The sequence below is a fragment of the Rhinatrema bivittatum genome, chromosome 8 (genome assembly GCF_901001135.1).
Source record: "Rhinatrema bivittatum chromosome 8, aRhiBiv1.1, whole genome shotgun sequence".
Taxonomy (NCBI): domain Eukaryota; kingdom Metazoa; phylum Chordata; class Amphibia; order Gymnophiona; family Rhinatrematidae; genus Rhinatrema; species Rhinatrema bivittatum.
The window spans coordinates 47,046,468-47,069,991 of NC_042622.1; the positions used below are offsets into that span (position 1 = coordinate 47,046,468).

Here is a 23,524-nt window from a genome sequence, read left to right on the forward strand (position 1 = left end):
ACCAGGAGTTAAATTTCCCATAATAAAATGAGGCATGATAGGTGGCCTCCCTAGTAATGCGCCGCCTTACATTACAGGGTAATAGCTAATAAGGCTCATCTTACCACGGGTTTTTATGTGGATTTTTCTGGCACTGAAAGCCCCATTACATACCAAGGTTAGATTAGTGCCAAAAACCACACTAAAAATGAAGTTAGGTAGGGTCAGCACAGTTTATTACAATGGCCCCAGAAGGTAGAAGAAAACAAGCAAGCAATGCGTGTGCGTGCACATGCAAACATACACACACCTGAGCATGAGGTTCATCAACTGAAGCCCTTCCCCTTTCAGGAAGCGTTCTCGGTTGGAGCTCAGCATCAAGCAGGAACAGAGAGAGTCAAACAGATTTTCCATCATCTCCTGCTCCTCTGCTGTGCTGGGGTTGTGACGTTTAAAGACCTAAAACCCAGAGAGACAGAAAAGGGAAATGATACAAAGATGAACAAAAATTAATTGCACTGTGATTAACCTGTATCAAAGAACAGATTATCACCATCAAAATATGCCATACTTTTATTTTTGTCTGCTTTGAAGAAAAAGTAGACAGCTTAGTTGTCAGAGACAGATAAAAATGGCCTGGCTGGGAAATATGGCAGGAAATTCATGAGAGAACATATTTATGGAATCCTAGAGTCTGACTGAAGCTAAGTTCCTTATCAGTTTTCTTACACAGATGTTGTATGAAGTAGAAGGAAGTGACATCATCACATGCAAGCACAAGATCTGCTGCACAGTATTTCTCCTAGAACAATCAGAATGGTAGCCCTCACAAATGGGTGACATCAGATAGAGCCCGAGACGGAATACTTCCGTCAAAGTTTCTAGAATTTTGACTGGCACACTGAGCATGCCTAGCATGCCGCTATCCTCGTAGGGTCCCCCTTCAGTCTCTTTCTTTCTGCGGTGCAGTTGCCTCACGGTGGTGGAGCTCTGCTCCTTTTTCACAGCTCTCTTTGAACGGGGTCCCCCCTCCCTGGTTCCCTTCCCTAGTCAGTAGGGCGGCGCGGTAAGTTCTATCTTCTTTGCGGTCAGTTCCGGGGGGTTTTTTTTTTGCATCGGTGTCCACCTGGTACCGTCCGTTTTCCGGCTCGAGGCATGGCATCCTCCGGCTTTCATCAATGCTCTCAGTGCCCGCAGACCATGTCTTTGACTGATCCACATGAAGTCTATATTCCGTGCCTGGGGGCATCGCATGATGTCCGGGGTTGCCAGTTTTATGACCAGATGACCCCTAAAGGTCGTTGGGTACAGTTAGATAAAATGGAATAACGTTTTGGCTCCAAGAAGGTGGGGCCCTCCATGCCGGCATCAGGCAAGTCAAAGCTGTGGGGTCGAGGGGAACCCATGGACACTGAACCATCGGTGTCCACCCCAACTCAGGCTTCCCCTCCAGAGAGAGGCGACGGAGATTGACCGCTGTTGGTGTCCTCGCACTCCAGGATGTCTGATTCCTCGCCCTCCTTGACAACGGGGAAAGACTGGGCCGAGCACCGTGGGAGATCAAGGAAGCACTGTCACCGGTTGCCATCAACACATGGCACCAGTTCCGGAAAGGCACCACATTGGCCATGTTGACCCCAAAGCGGCCCCGTGGAGACCAGGCCTCGCCCTCAGTCACACCCAGGAGTCTGAGGCATTCCCCCAACCAATGCCCATGTCAGCATCGTGCACCTCGTTTCTAGGGTGATCTGGTGGTGCCTGCTCTACCTCCACCAGCCCTACCTGCGGTGATCTTCGAGGAGGAGCCAGATCACAGGGTTCAATTGGCAATGCTTCAAGCCCTCAGGGGTATCGAACCGCAGGCCCTGGTCGGTGCCTCCACCAATGCCAGAACCCACTCCCTCCATCCTAGCACCGCTGCTGGAGTGCCTCGACATGCTGCTGGGCATCCTCCCTATGCAGCCAGTGCCCGGGGGTTCCTCCGTTTCCCAGAAGCCATCGTTGCCCCTGTCAGGGGCTATACCTATTACCAGTTCCTCAGAGGAGGAAGGCTCAGCGCTTCCAGGGCCATCGGGGCCTCTAGCGCCTAGGCTGCCACTGTCGGATTTGGGTCCTTCTGGGGCCTCTGTGTCATCAATGCCCTTAGTGCCCCCGGTGCTTCCAGGGTCCAGACCATGGGCAGTCAGCATGGGTCCCCACTGACCTCTCTGGGGAATTTCAGTGAGGAGGAAGCCCCATACAACCCATGGGGGGATGATACTTCTGAGTCCTCCTTTGATGTCCTCTCCAAACTGTTCCCCCCCCCCCCCCCCCCCCCCGGAGGAATGGCACCAGTCTCCTCCAGAGGTCTTGAACTTTGCAGGTTTTGCCCGCACTATGGCGGAGTCTATCCCTTTCCGGCTCCTGATGGAAGAGGATGCCAGGCACCACATGCTGGAGGAGCTCCAGTTTGTGGATGCACTGAAAGAGGTGGTAGCTGTTCCCGTGCACGAGTGATGAGATCTTCAAGGGGTTGCTCCTTCACATTTGGGATCATCCTGTGTCCCTGCCTCTGGTCAACAGGAAGGCTGACTACCTCGTTCAAAAGTCCCTCGGGTTTGAGCAGCACCAGCTCCCCCACCAGTCGGTGGTAGTGGAATCTACCCTCAAAAAGGCAAAGTGATCCAGGACCCATGCTTCCGCGCCTCCTGGACATAGGGAATGGGATGCACTGGGTAGGAAGGTGGTCTGGAGCAATGTTAATAGCCCGTATTGTCTCCTACCAGTTATATATGGCCCAACATTCCTGAAACCTCTGGAAAAAGGTTCAGGAATTGGCGGAACGCCTCCCTACACAGCAGCAGGAGGCATTGCTGGCGCTGGTCCAGCAAGGCTTCAAGTGTGGTAAGCACGAGGTGCTTTCCACATACTTTTGTGAGATGTCAACTCGAGTGGCCGCAGCGGCATCAGATCCTGCAGGATGGCCTGGCTCAGAGCTTCGGATCTCCGGCTGGAGGTCCAGGAGAAACTGGCGGACCTTCCCTGTACAGGAGATAACTTTTTTAGGGAAAGGGCCGAGATGCTGTGGCTCAGTTAAAGGATCATCATGAGACCCTCCAGCATCTTTCAGCTAGTACCTTGGCAGCACGCCCCCCCAGCCAGAAGGTCAGAGAGGCAAGGGGCACGTAGGTCCTTCTAACTGTCAGTGGAAATATTACCCCCCGGCTTCCTGCGGACGTTCCCAGTGGGTATCCTCTAGGGGCTGCACTAAGCAGCTATGAGCGCCTAGACCCCAGCCAGCGCCTCAGCCGAGTCCCGCTATGGGATTTTGACTGGCAGAGAGGGAGCACAAGTCCGGTCACCATGCCCTCTGTGCCAGATCCACCGGCGGGAGGCCACCTGTGCTTCTTTCGGGATCGCTGGTTAGCGATCAATCTGATCGGTGGGTTCTCTCCATCGTCCACCAAGGGTATCGTTTAAACTTCTTGAGTACATGTTGCCTGTCCATGGTTCTAGATGGCTTGTAATGTGTACATACATAAAAAATAAAACAAAACAACACAGAAGCATTGTCTAAATCTCTGCAGCAGCTGAGAATGGGGTTTTACTTCTGCTATTTCCTGATTGCCAAGGGGACTGAAGGACTCCATCCCATCCTAGACCTCCAAGCTCTGAATCATTTTCTCAAACGAGAGAAGTTTAAGATGGTCTCCCTGGGCATTCTGATCCCTCTCTTGCAGAGGGGGGACTGGCTTTGCTCCCTCAATCTCAAGGATGCGTAAACGCACATTGGGATCTCCCGCAGTCACCACAGGTATCTCCGCTTCCAGGTGGGCACCAGACATTTTTTCAGTACAAGGTACTGCTGTTTGGCCTCACCTCGGCGCCTTGCGTCTTCACCAAATGCCTAGCACCAGTGGCAGCGAACCTGCACCATCTAGGGGGTGCAGGTGTTCCCTTATTTGGACAACTGGTTAATCAAGATCGGTTCCCAGGAGGGGTGCTGGACTCTCTCGCGTTTGTCATCAACTACTCAAAGTCCCATCTGACTCAGTCACCTTCTTCACGACCAGGCGCTCTCCCTGGCGACCTTGGTGCACCGGAGCCAGCAGGTCACTGCTCATCTCATGCTTTGCCTTCTGGGTCACATAGCGGACACAGTCACACCTTTTGCCTGCCTGCATATGCGCCGGGCACGGTGGACCCTGAGCTCCCAGTGGCGGCATGCCTCCTAGGACCTCAATGTACAGATATGTGTCACTCCGCTGCTCCAGATTTCCCTGTTCTGGTGGGAGGACTTAGCCAATCTGCAACAAGGGGTTCCCTTTTCAATCCCCCTTCTTCCAGGTTATCCTCACTACTGATGCCCTGGGTTGGGATGCCCATGTGGAAGGGCTCTGCACCCAGGGCCTGGGGTTGGCTCAGGAAGCTCAGTGCCAAATCAACTTCCTGGAGCTCTGAGCGATCCAGTAAAGCCCGTGGGCATTCCAGGACTGCTTGGTAACCAAATCGGTCCTCATCCAGACATACAATCAGGTAGCAATGTGGTACATCAACAAACAGGGAGGCACGGGATCATTCCTCCTGTGCCAGGAGGCAGTTCAGATTTGGTCCTGGGCCCGCTCTCAGAATATATTCCTTCGAGTCGTGTACCTGGCGGGGACAGAGAACGTAGGGGCAAACCATCTGAATCAGGCTTTTCGGCCTCACGAGTGGTCTCTGGACCCGGCGGTAGTGGACATGATCTTCAGTCTGTGGGGAATCCCAGACATGGATGTGTTTGCCTCCCCCTGCAAGGTGGTGACCTTTTGCTCCCTCTTCGGGGAGGATGGCAAACGAGCCTCAGATGCCTTTGCCCACAATTGGGGCACGTGGCTTCAGTATGCGTACCCTCCACTTCTGCTGGTGATGAAGATGCTCCTGAAGCTCCGGCAGGACTGAGGAACCATGATCCTCACAGCCCTCTATTGGTCACGGCAGGCTTGGTTCCCATTCCTGCAGGACCTCTCGCAGTCGAACTCGATCAGTCTAGGGACCTCCCCGACCTTAGTCACACAGGATCAGGGAAGGCTGCACAATCCAAACCTCAGGGCATTGTCTCCGATAGCTGGGATGTTCAAAAGTTAGTCTTGTAGCCCCTGGCATTGTTTAACGACATCTCTCGAGTTCTGGTTACCTTCAGGAAGCCTTCGACTAAGAAGTCGTACAGCCTGAAGTGGAGGAGGTTTGCTGTCTGGTGCGAGCAGCATGGGTTGGACCCATTCACCTGCTCCACCCTGAAGCTCTTGGACTATATGTTGCACCTTTCGGAAGCTGGTTTAAAAACCAACTCAGTCAGAGTGCATCTCAGCGCCAGGGGCATATCATCATGGGGTGAACAGTACACCTTAGTTGCGCATTTCATGCGTGGTCTGCTCAGTTGTAGCCTCCACCTATATTCTGGGACCTTAATGTGGTCTTGGCTCACCACATGAAGGAGCCCTTTCAGCCTATGCGGACGTGTGATCTAAAATATCTAACCTGGAAGGTCATATTCTTGGTTGCGGTCACCTCGGTGAGTTGGGTCAGTGAACTTTAAGCATTGGTGATGTACCCACCTTATACGATGTTCTTCCATGATAGGGTGAGTATGGAGAATCACCCTAAGTTCCTGCCTAAGGTGGTATTGGACTTCCATCTGAACCAGTCTATCGTCCTACCTATACCTTCTTCCCGAGACCTTATTTGCACCGAGGCGAATGGGCCTTGCATATCTTAGATTATAAGAGGGCCTTGGCATTCTACCTGAAGAGGATGGCAGGCCATAAGCAGTCCACGCAACTCTTCATCTCGTTTGATAAGAACAAAATGGGAGTTGCTATGGCCAAGCACACCGTCTACCTGGCTAGTGAACTGCATCTTGTTCTGCTATGTGCAAGCAGGATTGCAGCTTGAAGGCCATATTATGGCCCACTCCATCCAGGACATAGCAACTTCGGTGGCCAACTTGCAAACTGTCCCTGTGACGGAGATCTGCAGGGCTGCGACGTGGAGCTCTCACCATACATTTGCAGCTCAGTATTGCTCGGACAGAGACGGCAGATAGGTTAATAACTTCGGCCAATCTGTCCTCCGTAAATTTTTTCATGTCTAAATCCAACTCTTCCACCTAGGGCCCTGTTTTTTTTAGGTTCAGGCTGTCTTCTCCATAACCAACACCACCTAGGTTGCTGTGCCTGTTGGCACCTGGTTGGTATCAGTTCATCCGCTCCATTCGGAAAGAGGTTGCAGCTAGGGATTCAAACATATGTGAGGATTACCATCCTGTATGTCCTAGGAGAAAGCAGAATTGCTTACCTGTAACAGCTGTTCTCCTAGGACAACAGGATGTTCATCCTCATGAAACCCGCCCGCCTCCCCACGGAGTTGGGTGTCATTTTAAGTTTGTTTTTTTACTTTTGTAATTCTCTGTAACAAGACTGAAGGGGAAGCCCGCATGGCTGGGCATGCTCAGTGTGCCAGTCAAAGTTCTAGAAACTTTGACAGAAGTTTTCCGTGCCAGGCTCCATCTGATAATGTCATCCATATTTGAGGACTAACATCCTGCTGTCCTAGGAGAACACCTGTTAAAGGTAAGCAATGGAGAAATTACTTACCTAATAATTTCGTTTCCTTAGTGTAGACAGATGAACTCAGGACCAATGGGGTTATGTGCTCCCCTGCTAGCAAATGGAGACCGAGTCAGGTTTCAAAGCTGATGTCACCTTAGATAGACCCCTGTAGTGACTTCAGCCATTCAGTATTCTCTTCAAAAGCCATTGTGGGCATACTGTTGAAAAACTTGATTAAAATGTGGTTACAACTTAATAACTTGATTAAAAATTTGATTTAAAAAACTGGTGATCGTAACTATACTCAAGCAAACATAAGCGCTGAATCCCAGCAATATTATAGTTGCCCTGATCTAGGGATAGGGTGATGGCTTACCCGTAACCTCTTAGAATCAAGATTCACCTCATGGGCAATTCCTTGGTACTGTTCATGGGCAGCCGTGGGCGGGATGCTGAGTCCATCTGTCTACACTAAGGAAAATGAAATTATCAGGTAAGTAATTTCTCCATTTCCTTCCGTGTAGCCAGATGGACTCAGGACCAATGGGATGTATAAAGCTACTCCCGAACGGGGCAGGAGGCTGCCCGCGGTCCGTTAGTACCGCTCTCACAAAGGCTGCGTCCTCTCAGGCCTGGACGTCCAGGCGATAGAACCTGGAGAAGGTGTGTAAGGAGGACCACGTCGCTGCTCGACAGATGTCAACGGGAGACAGTAGCTTAGCTTCCACCCGGGATACTGCCTGGGCCCTAGTGGAATGAGCTTTAACCTGAAGGGGTAAAGGCTTTCCTGCATCTACATAAGCTCTCGTAATCACTTCCTTAATCCAGCGAGCTATGGTAGCTCATGAAGCTGCTTTGCCTTCTTTCCTTCCAGCGTGAAGAACAAACAAGCGATCCATCTTGCGTACCAGTTCTGAACGTTCCAGATACCATACTAAAAGCCTACTGACGTTTAAGTGGCATATGAGGCAGTAGTCTTCCATGTCCTTGCATCTATCTAGGGACGGTAAGGAAATGGACTAGTTCAGGTGAAACTCTGAGACTACCTTTGGTAAGAAGGAAGGAACGATGCAAAGCTGTAATGTTCCTGGAGATATATGGAGGAATGGTTCCCAACATGACAATGCCTGTAGTTCAGAGATGCGACAAGCCAAGCATATCGCCACCAAGAATACAGTCTTCAGCGTTAACAGGCATAGAGACAGACTATGCAGCGGCCGAAAGGAAGGCCCTGCTAAAAAGTCCAATACTAGATTGAGGTTCCATAGGGGGACTGGCCACTTTAAGGATGGTCAGAGGTGTTTAACTCCTTTTAGGAAACAGGCCAAGTCCGGATGCATCGACAAGTGGGGCTTCCGTTCAACTCGCTCCTGAAACAGGAGAGAGCCGCCACATGGATCTTCAAGGAGTTGAGGGACAACCCTTTTGTTCAGGCCATCCTGTAAAAATTCCAGAATCATGAGGATCTTAGTCGCCTGGGGGGGTGGGGGGGGGGAGGGGGCACCCCGCTTTCCTCGCACCAGGCCTCAAATATTCTCCAGATCCACATGTATGCCAAGGACGTCGAAAACTTCTGGCACGGAGCAAGGTGGTGATTACTGACGCCAAATATCAACACTTCGTCAGGTGAGCCCTCTCAAGGGCCAAACCATAAGACAAAACAGAGTTGGGTCCTCATAAAGGATCGGACCTTTTTAGAGAAGGTCCCTGTGTGGGAGGCATAGGGGTCTCTCCACCAGAAGCCTCCACTTGTCTGCATACCACGAGCATCTGGGCCAATCCGGGGCCACCAGAAGGACTAATCCTCTGTGGCGTTCGATCTTGTGAATGGCCTTGCCCAGCAGAGGCCACGGAGGGAAGGCGTACACAGTAAGACCTCCTCTGGCCATGTCTGGACAAGGGTGTCGATCCTTTGAGAGTGCTGATCTCTTCTGCGACAGAAGAATCAGGGGACCTTCACATTGTGAGATATGGCCAGTAGGTCGATGGATGGGAGGCCCCAGCGATCTACTAGGAGCTGGAAGGCTCTGGTCAACAATGTCCATTCCCCTGGATCCAGACTCTCCCTGCTGAGAAAATCTGCTCTGACGTTGTCTTTTCCAGCGATGTAGGCGGCCAAGATCCCTTGTAGATTTAACTCCACTCATTCCATAAGGGGCTCTATTTCCAGAGACACTTGTTGGCTTTTGGTTTCTCTCTGGCGGTTGATGTAGGCTACCGTTGTTGTGTTGTCTGACATCATGCAGACTGCCTATTCCTGGAGCCTGAGGCTGAATTGCAGACACACTAACCTACAGCTCGGGCTTCCAGGCGGTTTATGTTCCAGCGCGCCTCTTCCTTGATCCATTGCCCCTGGGCTGTCAATTCCTGACTGAGCTCTCCACCCTCAGAGGCTTGTGTCCGTCATGAGGACTAGCCAGTTCAGTGGGGACAGGTTTACACCCTTGCTTAGATGAATTTCCTGTAGCCAACACTGGAGCCGAGAACATACTTCCATCGGTAGGTGGAGGCAAATAGAGTAGTCTTGAGGCAGTGGGTTCCAACGTGACAGCAGAGAGCATGGAGTGGCCACATGTGCCCTCACCCATGGTATTACCTCCAGGGTTGACGCCATCAGGCCGAAGACCTAGAGATAGCTCCACACCCTGGATGCATTGTGTTAGTTAACTGACACACTTGTCACATCAGTTTCCTTTATCCTTAAGGGAGGGAAGACTTTATCCTGCTTGGAGTCAAACCGGACTCCCAGGTATTCTAAGGACTGGGAGGACTTGAAGCTGTTCTTGTCCATGTTCACGACCCAACCAAATTCCTGAAGCAAGGACCTGACTCTGAAGGTCACCTGGAGGCTCTCTTCTAACAACTTCACCCGGATCAGCCAGTTGTCTAAGTAAGGGTGCACAAAGATTCCTTCTTTCCTCAGTGGGTCTGCTGCCGCCACGACCACCATAATTTTGGAGAACATTCTGGGGGTGGTTGCAGGCAGAAGGGCAATGCCTGGAACTGATAATGGCAGCCCAGTACTGCAAAGTGTAGGAAACCTGGTGGTCTTGACGGATTGGGATATGAAGGTAGGCCTCAGAGGTTCAGGGAGGTTAAGAACTCTCCCGGCTGTTCGGCCATTACGATGGAGCGAAGGGTTTCCATGCGGAAGTGAATTATCTGCAAATGACGACCTACGCTCTTGAGGTCCAGGATGGGGTGAAATGAACCCTCCTTCTTGGATACGATGAAATAGATGGAATAATGCCCTGTATTTTCCTGGGGTGTAGGTAGCAAGGTTATAGCCATACAACTGAGGAGCCTTAATGTGGATTCCACTGCCAGATTTTTGTGCTGGGAGTGGCAAGGTGACATCATGAACACAACCCGAGGGATGCTGTGAAATTCCAGAGTGTATTCTTCTCATATGATGTCTAATTCCCATTTGTCTGACGTGATCTCGACCCACCACTGATAGGGGGCTGACTATCCTATCTCCTCATCCCGTGGATGGGTCGGCCAAACTTCATTGGGAAGTTCAGGTCAAACCTGAGTCCGAACCAGTTCCTCTTTTTGGTTGTGGCTCCAAAAAGACTGAGACCTTCCCGAGGGCAGAGATGTCTGAAATGACGAGGTTCTGTAGGGCCGGACGTGCAGGGAGCCCCTGTATCGACCCCTCATGGGCGAGGAGCGCTGTGACCTTTTTTTCTTATCATCTGGTAGCCAAGGCACTGGAGATTCACCCCATTTACCGACAAGCTTTTCCAATTCGCTTCCGACTAGGAGGGATCCCTTAAAGGGCATCTTTATAAGGTTTGCCTTAGAGGTTGCGTCCGCTGAACAATTTCGTAGCCATAGCTGTCTTCTGGCCACCACTACTGAGGCTACTCCTCTGGCCGAGGTACGCACTAGACCCGAGCTTGCATCCGCTAGGAAGGCCACGGCGGGTTCCATCGCCTCTCTGGAATGTGCCCCTGAGCTACCTGCCTCTGTCGAGAGAAGCAGACACAAGCGAGCAACCAGGACACAACAAGAAGCAATCTGCAGTGTCACTGCTGTCATGTCAAAGGTTTGCTTAAGGATGAACTCCAACCGCCTATCGTGTGCATCCTTCAAGGCTGCTCCTCCCTCTGCTGGGAAAGTTGCTTGCTTCAAGATGGCACAGACCAGGGCATTCACTTTCAGGAAACGCAGGCGTTCTTTGGCCGCCAGGTCCAGAGGGTACAAAGCCTCCAAGGCCTGACCTCCTTTAAAGCCGGCTTCCGGGCATTCCATTCCAGGACAATCAATTCCTGGATGGCTTCCAGCATCAGGAAATAGCAAGAGGCTTTCCGCAGAGACACCAGGATGGGATTCTTCTTTGGTTCCAACATAGGGTCTTGTGCAGGGAATTCCCAGAGTCTTCAGGGTCTAGGAGACCAGAGCCGGCAATTCATCTCTGTGGCAAAACCGTAGCATGGTCCAGTATGGCTCCAGGCCTGGAGGGACTTCCCTGTCCTCTAATGCGTCTGTTTCCCCTTCATCATCCGTGGTGTCTGGGTCCCTGTCAGGGATACCCTTGGTGAAGCGAGGCATGTCCTGAGGCATGCTGATAGGGCTGAGACGACAAGGCCTTCCCAGCTGGGGCTCAGACCAGGCAGGGGCAGCAGCTGACTGTGCCTGAACAAAGGCATGAAGGCCCTGAACGAATTCGACCCAAGAATAGGTTGATGGGTCCATACCTAGCCCAGGAGGAACTGGGATAGGCGCCGCTGAACAGCCCTCTCCCGAGGAGGATGCAGCCCCAGGATTTCTCAGATCCGGTGTGCTACCAGATAAGATCGTGGCTGATCCATCCTCTGACTGGGAGGGGCTGGGCTTGGAGATGTTCTGAGAAACCAGCCCTCTCTGGGTTTCCTTACAGTGCTAACACAGGAAGGATTCTAGGTCAGACTTACAGCCCTAATATGGCCGGCAGCACAAAGAGAGTGTCGTTTGTGCTTCTTTGTTGCTGGAGCCATAGTTCACTGTAGCTTGTGCGGTCAGTCGGCTAGCGCTTGGGCTCGAGTGCGCACAAATCCGCCCTGACGCATGTTAAGTATAAGCGTCGGGTTGTGCGCGAATGTGTGTGTGTACTTATACGTGTGTTAGGTGCACAACAGGGCCGGCCCGCACCATGCATACCGACGGTCAAAGGGGGAAAAATGTGGCTGCACCAAACCACATGCAAGATAGCGTCGCTGCAGCCTGCCACATGGCGTGCCCACCGAGCCTCAAGCGGGGCCTAGACCATCGGGGGGATGCTCAACCCACTTGGAAACCCCCTTCCCTTGCCCTAACGGGATAGGGAACGTCGTCAGTATGGCATTCCCAGCAAGGAGACTGGAGGAAAGATTTACTGAAGCCCTTCCATGTTTCTGAATTGGAGGAGATCTTTACTTACCTGGGCTCAGCGCTTACCGGCTGAGTACAGAGACTGTCTCCAGCTGTGGGGGAAGAGGGCTTAGGCCATAACCACTGTGCTCGACTTCCCGAACCCGCTGCCTTTCAGCTGCTTCAACAGCAAATTTCACGCCAGGAACTGGCTACCGGACCAAAGGCACACCTCTGAGGGATCTCGGAAATCGCCTCAGGAATTCTCAACTGGGGGAGGGACCTTTAGGTATCACCATAGGAGAGTGGGACTCGATCTTTCTCCAATTTAAAAGAAAATTAGGTCTTACCTTCGATATTTTTCGTTCCTGTAGTACCAAGGATGAGTCCAGACTCCTGGGTTTTGCCTCCGCACCAGCAGATGGAGACAGAGCAAGATTTGACTGGCTCTGCCATATATATAAGGGTGCCACCCACAGTCAGTCAGTATTACGCCATGTCAAAGCAGAAGGATTCTCAACCCAAACTAACTATTTTGTAAAGGCAACCAAACCTATGGATCACTGACCCCAACAACAACTCCAGACCCGGAAAAAATGGTTACGAACAGCAGGGAAACCCGCAGAGCAGAGTACAAAGAAAACAAAACAGAAGTAGTGGACTCTCCCCAACTTTAATGCACACAGCGGGAGGGACTCTGGACTGATCTTTGGTACTACAGGAACGAAAATTATCGAAGGTAAGACCTAATTTTCTTTTCCCTGTACGTACCGGATCAGTCCAGACTCCTGGGATGTACCAGAGCTGCACTTAAGAGGGATGGGAACCGGAGAGGCCCGCTCGCAACACGCCTACTCCGAAATTTCCCTCACTCAGATCTTGTACATCGAGCCGGTAGTGCCTCGCAAAGGTTTGCAAGGTCTTCCAAGTTGCAGCTCTGCAAATCTCTTGCGGAGACACTTGACACTCAGCCCAGGAAGCCGCCTGGGACCGAGTGGAGTGCGCCTTGACGCCGACTGGCAGAGGCTTGCCACAAAGCAAGTAAGCAGAGTTGATGGCCTCTTTCAGCCACCGAGTAATCGTGGTCTTGGAGGCCATATTACCCCGCTTTGGTCCACTCCAGAGAACAAAAAGATGATCCGAGACACGAAAAGGATTAGTAACTTCCAGATAACGCAGAAGTGCCCTCCGAACATCCAACTTCCTCAAATCCCTCGAAAGAGGATCCAAATGATCCAAATTGGCAAAAAGAAGGAAGTTCCACAGACTGATTCAAATGAAAAGAGGTCACCACTTTCGGAAGAAAAGATGGTACTGTCCGCAAACTAACCCCGGCATCGGAGATCGTCAAGAAAGGATCCCGGCATGATAATGCCTGCAGTTCAGATACCAGACGCGCCGATGAAATTGCTATCAAAAATACCACCTTCAACGTGAGGTCCTTTATAGTCACCCTCTTCAAGGGCTTGAAAGGAATCATACACAAAGCTTTAAGAACCAAATTCAAATTCCAGGAATGACAGGGAGAACGCACCAGTGGGCGTAAATGCTTTGCCCCATGAAGAAACCGAGAAACATCGGGGTGCGCTGCCAATGTCACCCCGTCAATAGCCCCCCGAAAACAGCCCAGGGCTGCTACCTGCACCCTCAAGGAACTACAGGACAAGCCCTTGGACAAACTGTCCTGGAGGAACGCTAGAACGCCAAGTATTGATGCCCTAGTGGGAACAATATGACGCTCAACGCACCATGACTTGAAAAACTTCCAGACCCGTACGTAAGATCGTGATGTCGAGGCTTTGCGCAACCTTAGAAGAGTGGTCACCACTGCGTCCGAGTATCCTTTTCCTTTCAGACGCCTCCTCTTAAAAGCCATGCCGCACAAAAGTGATCGACCTGATCGAAACAAACAGGACCTTGATGAAGAAGGTTCGGAAGCCGCGGGAAATGCAGCGGACCTTCTATCACGAGATTGAGCAGGTCTGCAAACCATGGCCGGCGAGGCCACTCGGGAGCGACCAAGATCACCTCTGACGGATGTGTCTCTATGCGACGAAGCACCTTGCCGATCAGGGACCACGGCGGAAAGACATACAGGAGTACCGTCATTGGCCAATCCAACGCTAGGGTGTCCACGCCCTCTGCCCCGGTGTCCCTTTGACGAGCAAAGAAGCGTGGCATTTTGGTATTCTTGAAGGTTGCCATCAGATCCATGCACGGAGTGCCCCAGCGATCGCAGATGAGCTGAAAGGCCCTGTCCGCTAGTTCCCACTCTCCGGGATCAAGTTGATTGCAACTTAGAAAGTCCGCATACACATTGTCGACCCCCGCTATGTGGGACGCAACTATACTGGTCAGGTGAAGCTCCGCCCATTGGATCAACAGTCGAGCTTCCAGTGCCACTGGGCGACTCCTGGTTCCGCCCTGCCGATTGATGTAGGCCACTGTGGTCGCATTGTCGGATAGCACTCTTACCGACTTCCCTCGAATCAGGGGAAGGAAGGCCTGCAGAGCTAGACGCACTGCTCTGGTCTCTAACCGGTTGATCGACCTTCGAGACTCCTCCGGGGACCAGAGCCCCTGAACCGATTGCCTTAAACAAACGGCTCCCCAGCCAGAGAGGCTGGCATCTGTGGTGACCACTGTCCATTCAGTGGGACGCCCTGGTGTAGATTATCCGAACATAGCCACAAAACTAGGCTGGCACGAGCAGCCCCCATCAGAGGCAGAGGAAGGTAGAACTGTTCGGAACTGGGACTCCAACGGGAGAGTAGGGCCGAATGCAAGGGTCGCATATGCGCGAATGACAACGGCACCAATTCCAGCGTTGAAGCCATGGAACCAATTACCTGTAAGTAATCCCAGACCATCGGGATCTGTTGCTGAAGCAAATTTGTAACTTGGCTCCGCAACTTGAGACCGCGATCCAAGGCTCCCAAAAACTCCAACGATTGGGATGGGACTAAGTGACTTTTGGCTAAATTGACCACCTAACCGAGAGATCTCAACAACTGTAGAACCCTATGAATTGCCGAGTGACACAGGCTTTCGGACTTCGCCCGAATCAACCAACCGTCCAGGTATGGATGCACAAACAAGCCCTCCTGGCGAAGTTGGGCTGCAACTACCACCATAATCTTTGTAAATGTCCTGGGAGCCATCGCCAGACCGAATGGTAGAGCTGGTAGTGGTTCCCCAGGATGAAAAATCTCAGATATTTCTGGTGGTCTTCCCGGATCCCGATGTGCAGATACGCCTCTGTCAGGTCTAGAGAAGCCAGAAACTCTCCTGGCCGAACGGAAGCGATAACCAATCGCAACGTCTCCATGCAAAAATGGGGGATCCGAAGGCATCTGTTGACCTGCTTTAGATCGAGGATGGGGCGGAAAGAACCTTCCTTTTTTGGAATGACGAAGTCTATGGAATAATGTCCCCTTCGTTGTTCTGGAGGTGGCACCGGAACGATTGCTCCCAGATCTAGGAGTCTATGCAAAGTGTGTTTGACCGCTTGTCGTTTGTCGGCATACCCGCACGGGGATATCAGAAACCGTGGGCTGGGACGACATGCAAAATCTAAAGCGTAACCGTGTCTTATTACTGAAAGAACCCACTGGTCAGATGTGATTGTGGCCTATTCCTCGTAAAACAGAGACAATCTTCCCCCTACCTTCGGTACCGAGGAATGGACCGGCCAGACGTCATTGCGCAGGCTTCCCACCTGAAGATGTCTGGGTGACCCCAGGTCTTCCGAAATGCCTACCACGCGAAGGCTGGGACCAAAACTGCTGACGTGACGGAGTGGGCCAAAAGGATGAAGTGGCTGTACGAGCTGGTCGAGACTTACGAGCCCCTCGAAATCGAGTTCGTGCTGAGAAGGATCCCCGGGATCGCGCTCTGTCCTCCGGTAGCCGGTGAACCTTATTCTCGCCCAGGGACTGGATCATATCCTCCAGCTCTTTCCCAAAGAGTAACTTCCCCTTAAAAGGCAACGACCCCAAACGGGATTTAGAGGCTCCGTCCGCCGCCCAATTTCGCAACCACAACAGCCTGCATGCCGACACCATGGAGCGAGCTGAAGTGCGCAGATGATCATGAAGGGCATCAGCACTATAGGCCACTACCGCTTCAAGGCGCCCTGGCTTGCCGAACGTCTTCGGAAAGGTCCTCATTGGCCAACAATTGTTGGACCCAGCGAAGTCCCGCTCTCAGGGCAAAATTGCTACACATCGCCATCTGAACCCCTAGAGCGGAGACTTCAAAGATCTTCTTAAGTTGTACCTCTAACTTTCGATCCTGAAGGTCTTTAAGAGCTGTGGCTTCCGTAACTGGAATAGTGGTCCTCTTCGTCACCGCAGAAACCGCAGCATCCACCTTCGGAACCCGAAGCATATCCAACGCATCCTCCAGCAGAGGATAAAGTTTATCCATAGCCTTCGTGACCTTCAACCCCAGGTCTGGGGTATCCCAATCACGAAAAAGAAGGTCCGTAGCTGAAAAATGAAAAGGAAAGGCTGTAGGAGGACCACTCAGGCCCAACAACACTGATCTCAAGCGAGACTCTTCTGGTGGCACAGCAATCCCCAACTCTTCCAGGATTACAGGGATTAAGGGACCCAGCTCATCTCTATGGAACAGGCGAACCACCTTAGGATCGTCGCCCTCCGCGACCTAACTGCCGCGCAGGTCCATGTGGCTGGTCGCCAACTTCTTCCACCCCCTCGGGGGCAGGGTAGACTCATCCTGATCTTCCAGCTCTGGGGATTCTGTATCAGAGTCCGTATCCGCCCGGGGCGGGATAGCCCTCAACGGATGTTGAGCCTTGGCCGACAAGCCCGGGTTCGGTGACTGAATTCGCTGCTTGGGGGGGAGGGGGGGGAGGTGCCTCGGAGCCCCCCTTAGAACCATGCCGCTTTGAAGCCTTGCGAGCCTTAAAGGCTCTGTGCATGGCTAAAATAAAATCAGACGAAAACAAACAGGAGCCCTCTGAATCCGTACCTGTATCGTCATGCAGGCCTCCTCCTGTAGCCGACGCTGTCAGAACGCCCCTCGGAGCTATCTGCTGCGGGGAGAGGGGGGGTGGTAAATCACCATCCCCCACCGCGATTGGAGCTGCCAGAGACGCGGCCCCCAAAGTGGCGGCATTTCCCGCGCTTCCCTGCAGCGATCTGTGCGAGGAGGCAGGCAGCTCCCCGATGGCGATCGCCATCGAGCTGCGCCTCACAAACACCCCCCTGACTGCCCGCGATGCTCCCTCACCTCCGGTATATGCAAGCTGAACAGAGGTCCTCCCGTGAGAGGCGAGTGCGATCTGCCCCACAAGCACTGCACGCCGGACCGCCTGGCATCAGGGAGCCGGACCAACCCGATCAAAAACAAGCCAAAAACGGAGGAGGAAAGGGAAAGAAACTGCTCCCCCGAAAACAGATCGCCGCAGCAACCAAGATACAGGAGAGACCCGCCAGAAAAAAAAAGACGCTTCTTTTTTTTTTTTTTTTTTTACAGAGAAGTGCATGCTAACCTGCTCTGCTGTCCTGCGACGAGTCCTGAAGCGGTCTGGTTGGGGTGAGTGATCCAGGCTAAACCAAACACTAAGAACTAATTCTACCCCTTCTTTAAGTTCTTTAAGTTCTTCTTTTTTTTTTAAATCAGGTCAAACTGTGAGTGGTACCCCCGGACCATCTGCTGGAGACAGAGTAATACTGACTGACTGTGGGTGGCACCCTGGTATATATGGCAGAGCCAGTCAAATCTTGCTCTGTCTCCACCTGCTGGTGCAGAGGCAAAACCCAGGAGTCTGCACTGATCCGGTACGTACAGGGAAAGGTAAATTTTCTTCTTCAAACTAGTACTACAATCCTGCTAAACACCAATGCTGGTGTGGAGATAGCACATCCAGATCTGCTAGGAGACTGAGAGATATTGAATGGCTGAGGTCACTGCAGGGGTATATCTAAGGTGACGTCAGCTTTGAAATCTGACTCAGTCTCCATCTGCTAGCAGAGGAACACATAACCCCATTGGTCCTGAGTCCATCTGCTACACGCTAGGAAACTCTGCTTTATTTATTTTTGGATTTAGCTCACACCTTATCATTGGTAGCTGAAGGCGAGATACATTCAGGGAGTGTAGTTATTCCCCTGTCCCCAGAGAGCTTACACTCTAAGTTTGTTTCTGAGGCAACAGAGGATGAAGTGATTTCTCCAAGGTCACAAGGAATGTCAGCACTAGGCTATTCCTCCACTCTAGCAGGCAGGTGGGCATTATGTACTCACATTCCTATAGAAAAATATCATGTGATAAGTAATGTTTACTAGCTGGTCAGTCACTTCACTACTTTCCCTTCCTAGAAATGTCAAATTAGTAAAGGCAGAGGGAAAAATTGTAAAAAGGAAGAGAGTTTTTAGCTCTGACAACTTTCCTCCTTGTCTTTGGCACTCTAAATTAATCAAAACTCTACTCCATGGCCTACCAGTTAATGGTATTCTGCAGCCTTTTATCCCTCCAGAATTCAGAATAAATACATCCTTTAACTAACCAATATGTTTGGAATCAGGAAATACAAAAAGCATTAATCAAGTTTAAATCAAGTTTGAGAACATTTCGGCGAACATTAATTCATTATTCGGCTAAGGTAAAGGAATCAATGACCAAGTTTGAATAAATTGAATAAATTGATGGGAAGACATCATACATAAACAATGGATTATATAAATTAAAATATTGTTAATATAAATGTTTAAAAATTAATTAAAATTTAGGATTGTTGGTGGTCTTTTAAATACTGTATTGTGCATTGTAACTTTGTTATGATGATTTTTTATCTGGTGTGAGTGTGGGGTGTGATGAATGTGCAAGATAGTTTTAATATGTATAGGTAGTTTATTTCAACAGTATGCTGAAATAAATGTGGTATTTAAACACATTAAATTTATATTTTCTCTATATGTTTTTAGACATAAGATACAAGAGAAAAGATAGTAATTCCTTCATTGTGTTTTGTACCGAGCTAGCTAGAACTGAGCATAATGCTACTTTCCTCTTTCATTCATCTAAACCAGCTTGTAAGTATACAGAGTCTGTAGGATGCATGTATGTTAACTATCAGGAACTATGATTCACATTACTACCTCCATGTCATTCTCATACAACTCACGATACGGTAGTTATACCTATCTGCAGATATCGTACTTGCTGCTAAAAGCTGAAAGACGACAGCCTTCCACTCATGAGTATTCGCAGCATCCTCTCTCAATATCCTAAATAAGTCTACCACACTCTTCCCTCATATCTAAACCCATCCATGGCAATCAGGAAGCATGTGTATTGTCTATTACCCAGTGAAAACAGCCTATCATCCCAAACACTCAGAAGGTCCCAACCTGTCGCAACACTTCCCCAAACACACACAGATGCACACCTTCTACCTCAGTAATGAAACCCATTCACAGGTGTCAGCATGGCAGAAAGGAGATGTGTGTATTACTCACAGATAACTGCTGAAGCAGCACATCGATCCCATCCAGTTCCCCTAGCAATTCTCTGGTGCCTGGGAAAAAAAAAAAATGAAGCAAAGTGTCAAATTTTACAGCACTCGAACACTGATATATCAGCTGGAGAAATCAATACAGCCTGACAGAGTACAAAGGCTTAAGCAAAAGAGAGAGAGGGAAAGGAGAGAAGAGTGAGAGGCAGAGGAGGAGAGTGCTGCTGTCACTACCACAAACCATCCTGCCTCCTAAGAGAATATGAACAAGCAGCGGTCTACTCACTGTCATTATTCTGCAGCAAGATGGCCAGAATCTCACTGCAGTACAGTTTGTTGGCATCAAAAGGCATCTTCGCCTGATGGAAAACACAAAAGTATTATAGAAAGAAGAAAAAAATAATAATAATAAGGCAGAGTACTCCTCCCTACTTTCATTGCTCTACCCCCACCATCAATCTCAGTCTGGGTTTCTGTGCATGAAAAGTAAGGGCCATATTTTCTTAAAGCAGTAGTTCCCAACCCTGTCTTGGAGGCACACCTAACCCATCTGGTTTTCTGGATAGCCACAAAAAATACATACGAGTCCAGAGACATGGTTTATGCACATTGATCTCATCATAATTACTGTGGCTATCCAGAAAATCAGATTGGTTAGGAGTTCCTCCAGGACTAGGTTGGGAACCATGGGCCTAAATTAAATTATTGATCCACCCATGCAAGCAATCTATTAGGACAACACTGATAAAATCATCTTCAATGGCATGACATGTGGACAAGGCAAAGCATGGTTTTCAAGTTCAGCTACAGAAAGGAAGAACTGCAAGGGGATATGGGATATTATTACACATTAACAGGTTAAGGTGCCTTTCATCAGAGAAAATGTTAACACAACGCATAGCATTTTATGTTCTACAAAAGCGTCGCACAGCAGGGGCATATATCAGAAACAGACAAAGAAGGTGTTGGGTATTCTAACAGTGATTTAATCACAGGAACTTTATAAGAGGAGTGCAGTTTAGTATAGGGCAGGGAGAGGACACGAGTGGAAGTTAATGCTAACACAAAGGTATAAATACGGAGACTGATCTTACCTAAAAGGACCACCATCATCTTTAGCTTGTGATAAAATAAGTCACTGTATGCTATGATGTTTTCCAGCAAACGACCTCTACCTTCATTCATTCTCACCACGCACAGCCCAGGATTTCAGAATGAGGTAACATCTCACTGCTAACACAGTTTTTGCCTCTCATCCTCCCAGAGTTGCCCCCGATAACACTCACCCACTCTCAAAGACTACCTTCAAATCCAGGGCTGTTTCTAATGTTATCCGTTCCATGTTGCTGCCAACATCTGTCGTCCTTCCACTGCTGCTCACCATGCCCCTTCCCCTCAACCATCTCCTCTTGCTCACTGTGCCAACTCCCCAAGTAGCCCTATTCACCCCCCCCCCAAACTGCTCACACAGCCTCCTCTCCCATTCCCATCTCCTTTGACTTTTCTCTCTTCCCTTATGGTTTCTCCAAAATGTTGCCCCCCTCCCCCCCTCACCATCCTCACTCCCTACTATTATGTGAAAGACTTCACAAGCAACAGATTTGTGCTGACAAGCCACATATTTGACCACCAGTAATCCTGATGTGTTCAATGAAATGGCTTCAGTAAATGTGGAAGGAATAGAGTGCGCACATCCTTCATGACATATAGGAAAAATACTCATCCCTTGGGAAGCCTTCTCCCTTTAAAAAGAACTCCACCCCAGAAGAAACTTTTACAAGAGGATATGGAACATTTGAAAAAGTATTTCCTCTACATTAACAATATTGTGCTGTTTGCTTTAATGTAGTGGAAATACTTTTTAAAATGTTCCAAATCCTCGTGTGTCTATATTTTGACATTATATAATGACAAAAAAATGAAAAATAAAAAAAAACATGTTGGCAGTCTGTAGGCATTCCTTGCTCTAAACTGATTCAGCACAGGGGCAATGTGAGTCTCATACACAGAGCACAAGCTCTCCAACAGACCTAGAGGAAGTTAGGGGGTGGGTAGAAGAGGGACCAGGAAACAGGTGAGAAATATGCAGCAACAGACAAAAAGTGCAGCAGCACTGTGGAATGCAATAGGTTTTTAGTGCCAAAAAACACCCCAACTTTCCCCACTCATAGGATGAGGGGGTGCAGCTCTAGGTCAGTGCTGTATATACCCAAGGCAGCAACGAGTATCACTATTACAATCGCCTCTCACAACACCAGTAACCTTCTGCTGCTGAACACATCACATTTTTAGCACAAGAGAAGTGATTCACAATCAGAAAGATGTGAGGCTAAAAATATAAGATCAAGTCCACGTAGCCCCCCCTTTATGATCTCGTTGAATCCTGCACGCTCTGAACTCCTACCATTAATTCTAAAGCATTTTAGAATTCGGAAAATCCTGCCTCCAGGTATGAAAAGGTTTGGCGTTTAAAAAGGAAAAAAAGTTCCCGTTTTCAATATCTAAAGCACAGTAACATTTTCTCAATTGTCCCTTTGTCAATTTTCATGACGAAATTGGCAAAGGCAACACATTGGCTGTTGCTGCCGCCATTCTGCTTTAGAATAAAAAAAAAAAAAAAAGTTAGTTCCTACAGGGCCTGCTCATTTTTCTTCCCAGAGGGTTCCAGAAGCCATGCAGTGCTGCAGCAGCCATAAGGCGAGAGGGTTTTGAAGCCTTTAAAATGGTGCTGATGTACCGTAGGCAGGTATCAGCATGCAAGAGAAATGTCAACCATTCAAACCCCCAACTGGTCCTGCCAACATCAAAGGTCATTGAATGCATTTCATTAGCCAGGGGCTCCTCAGGGAAATGATGGCTGTTAGCCTTCTGTCAGATAAACACAGTACCCAGGATGCCAAGATAACCCTGGGCTAAGCTGCGCATAGTGGAGCAAGGGAGGGGAAGGGGTAGCATCGAGCCCTCATTTCACATTTGCATTTTGCTGCACAAACAGGCGAATTCCAAGTACAGCTTATATACATATTTTTTTTTTTATTCTTTTTGAACCGTGAAGTCATTCAGCTGTCAGAGTAATTACAACATCAAGGCAAAGAGGTTTACACTCAGCAAGAGGCAATCCGTACAGAATTCACAAACCTGCCCAGAATGAAATTAACTTTATGGGTAGGGGAGAATATTGTTTTACCAGCATTTGAAGATCATGAACACCGCTACCAACAAGAGCCAGCAGTGATCAATGACGACTGGAAAGGAAGAACGCCCAGTGTCTTCCGGATTGTCAAGAGGTTCTTCTTACTCCTAACTCGTTTCCTCACCACTTCTTACCCAACCCTGATCTCTTTCTCTGAACATACACTTTGTAATATGCTTCCTCATTCTTGTCACGTCTGTATTTTATGCACCTAATACCATCATTATAACTGGCAGTTGGCCATTGGCAAGAGACTCACCTTCAGCCTCTTGAGCAGCCACTGCATGAGACCCTGCTGAACGGCTTCCGTGCATATCTCAGGACGGAACTCAGTCATGTTCTCTATGATAGCTGTTGGGAAAAGGAAGGGCTTACAGCTCTAACCATGTCACATATCAAGAGACCAAAAAAAATCTCACTCTCAAAAACAATATTCTCCTGTTATTTCAGAGAAGTATACTTTGCATGAAACAGACCTCCAACCCTGCATCGTGTTCTCCAGGTGCCTTATTTGCTCATATATAAATAAGTAGTGCCATATGGTTTATAATCATCCGTCTGGATAGAATATAGGATATAATTTCTGCAAATTTCTTGGTTATATTTATTAGACAATTAAAAAAAAATGCAAGTAAAACATGTTCTTTTTCCAAAAAATTATTCTTAATCAAAGTAATTTTTTTTAAACAAGGAAAGCAAAGTAGACAAACCACTTATCTTAGGGACTGATGAACTCAAAATCACAAACGTGCAGTCTCCACTGCAGAAATATCCTATATTCTATCCAGACCGATGATTATAAACTAATCGGAGAAAGTTCTTTTTTACTCAACGCACAATTAAACTCTGGAATTTGTTGCCAGAGAATGTGGTTAGTGCAGTTAGTATAGCTGTGTTTAAAAAAAGATTGGATAAGTTCTTGGAGGAGAAGTCCATTACCTGCTATTAAGTTCACTTAGAGAATAG

General features: G+C 49.3%; 1 protein-coding gene across 1 annotated transcript in view; it reads right to left on the reverse strand.

Moving 5' to 3' along the window:
• Window positions 1-23,524, reverse strand: part of CTNNBL1 (catenin beta like 1) — a 274,155-nt gene that overhangs the window by 113,798 nt on the left and 136,833 nt on the right. Inside the window, exons 7-10 of the mRNA XM_029611822.1 lie at window positions 22,818-22,909; window positions 19,652-19,724; window positions 19,370-19,428; window positions 290-438 (exon numbers count right to left, since the gene is read on the reverse strand). Coding sequence (XP_029467682.1) covers window positions 290-438; window positions 19,370-19,428; window positions 19,652-19,724; window positions 22,818-22,909 — 373 coding nt within the window. The remainder of the gene's footprint in view (window positions 1-289; window positions 439-19,369; window positions 19,429-19,651; window positions 19,725-22,817; window positions 22,910-23,524) is intronic.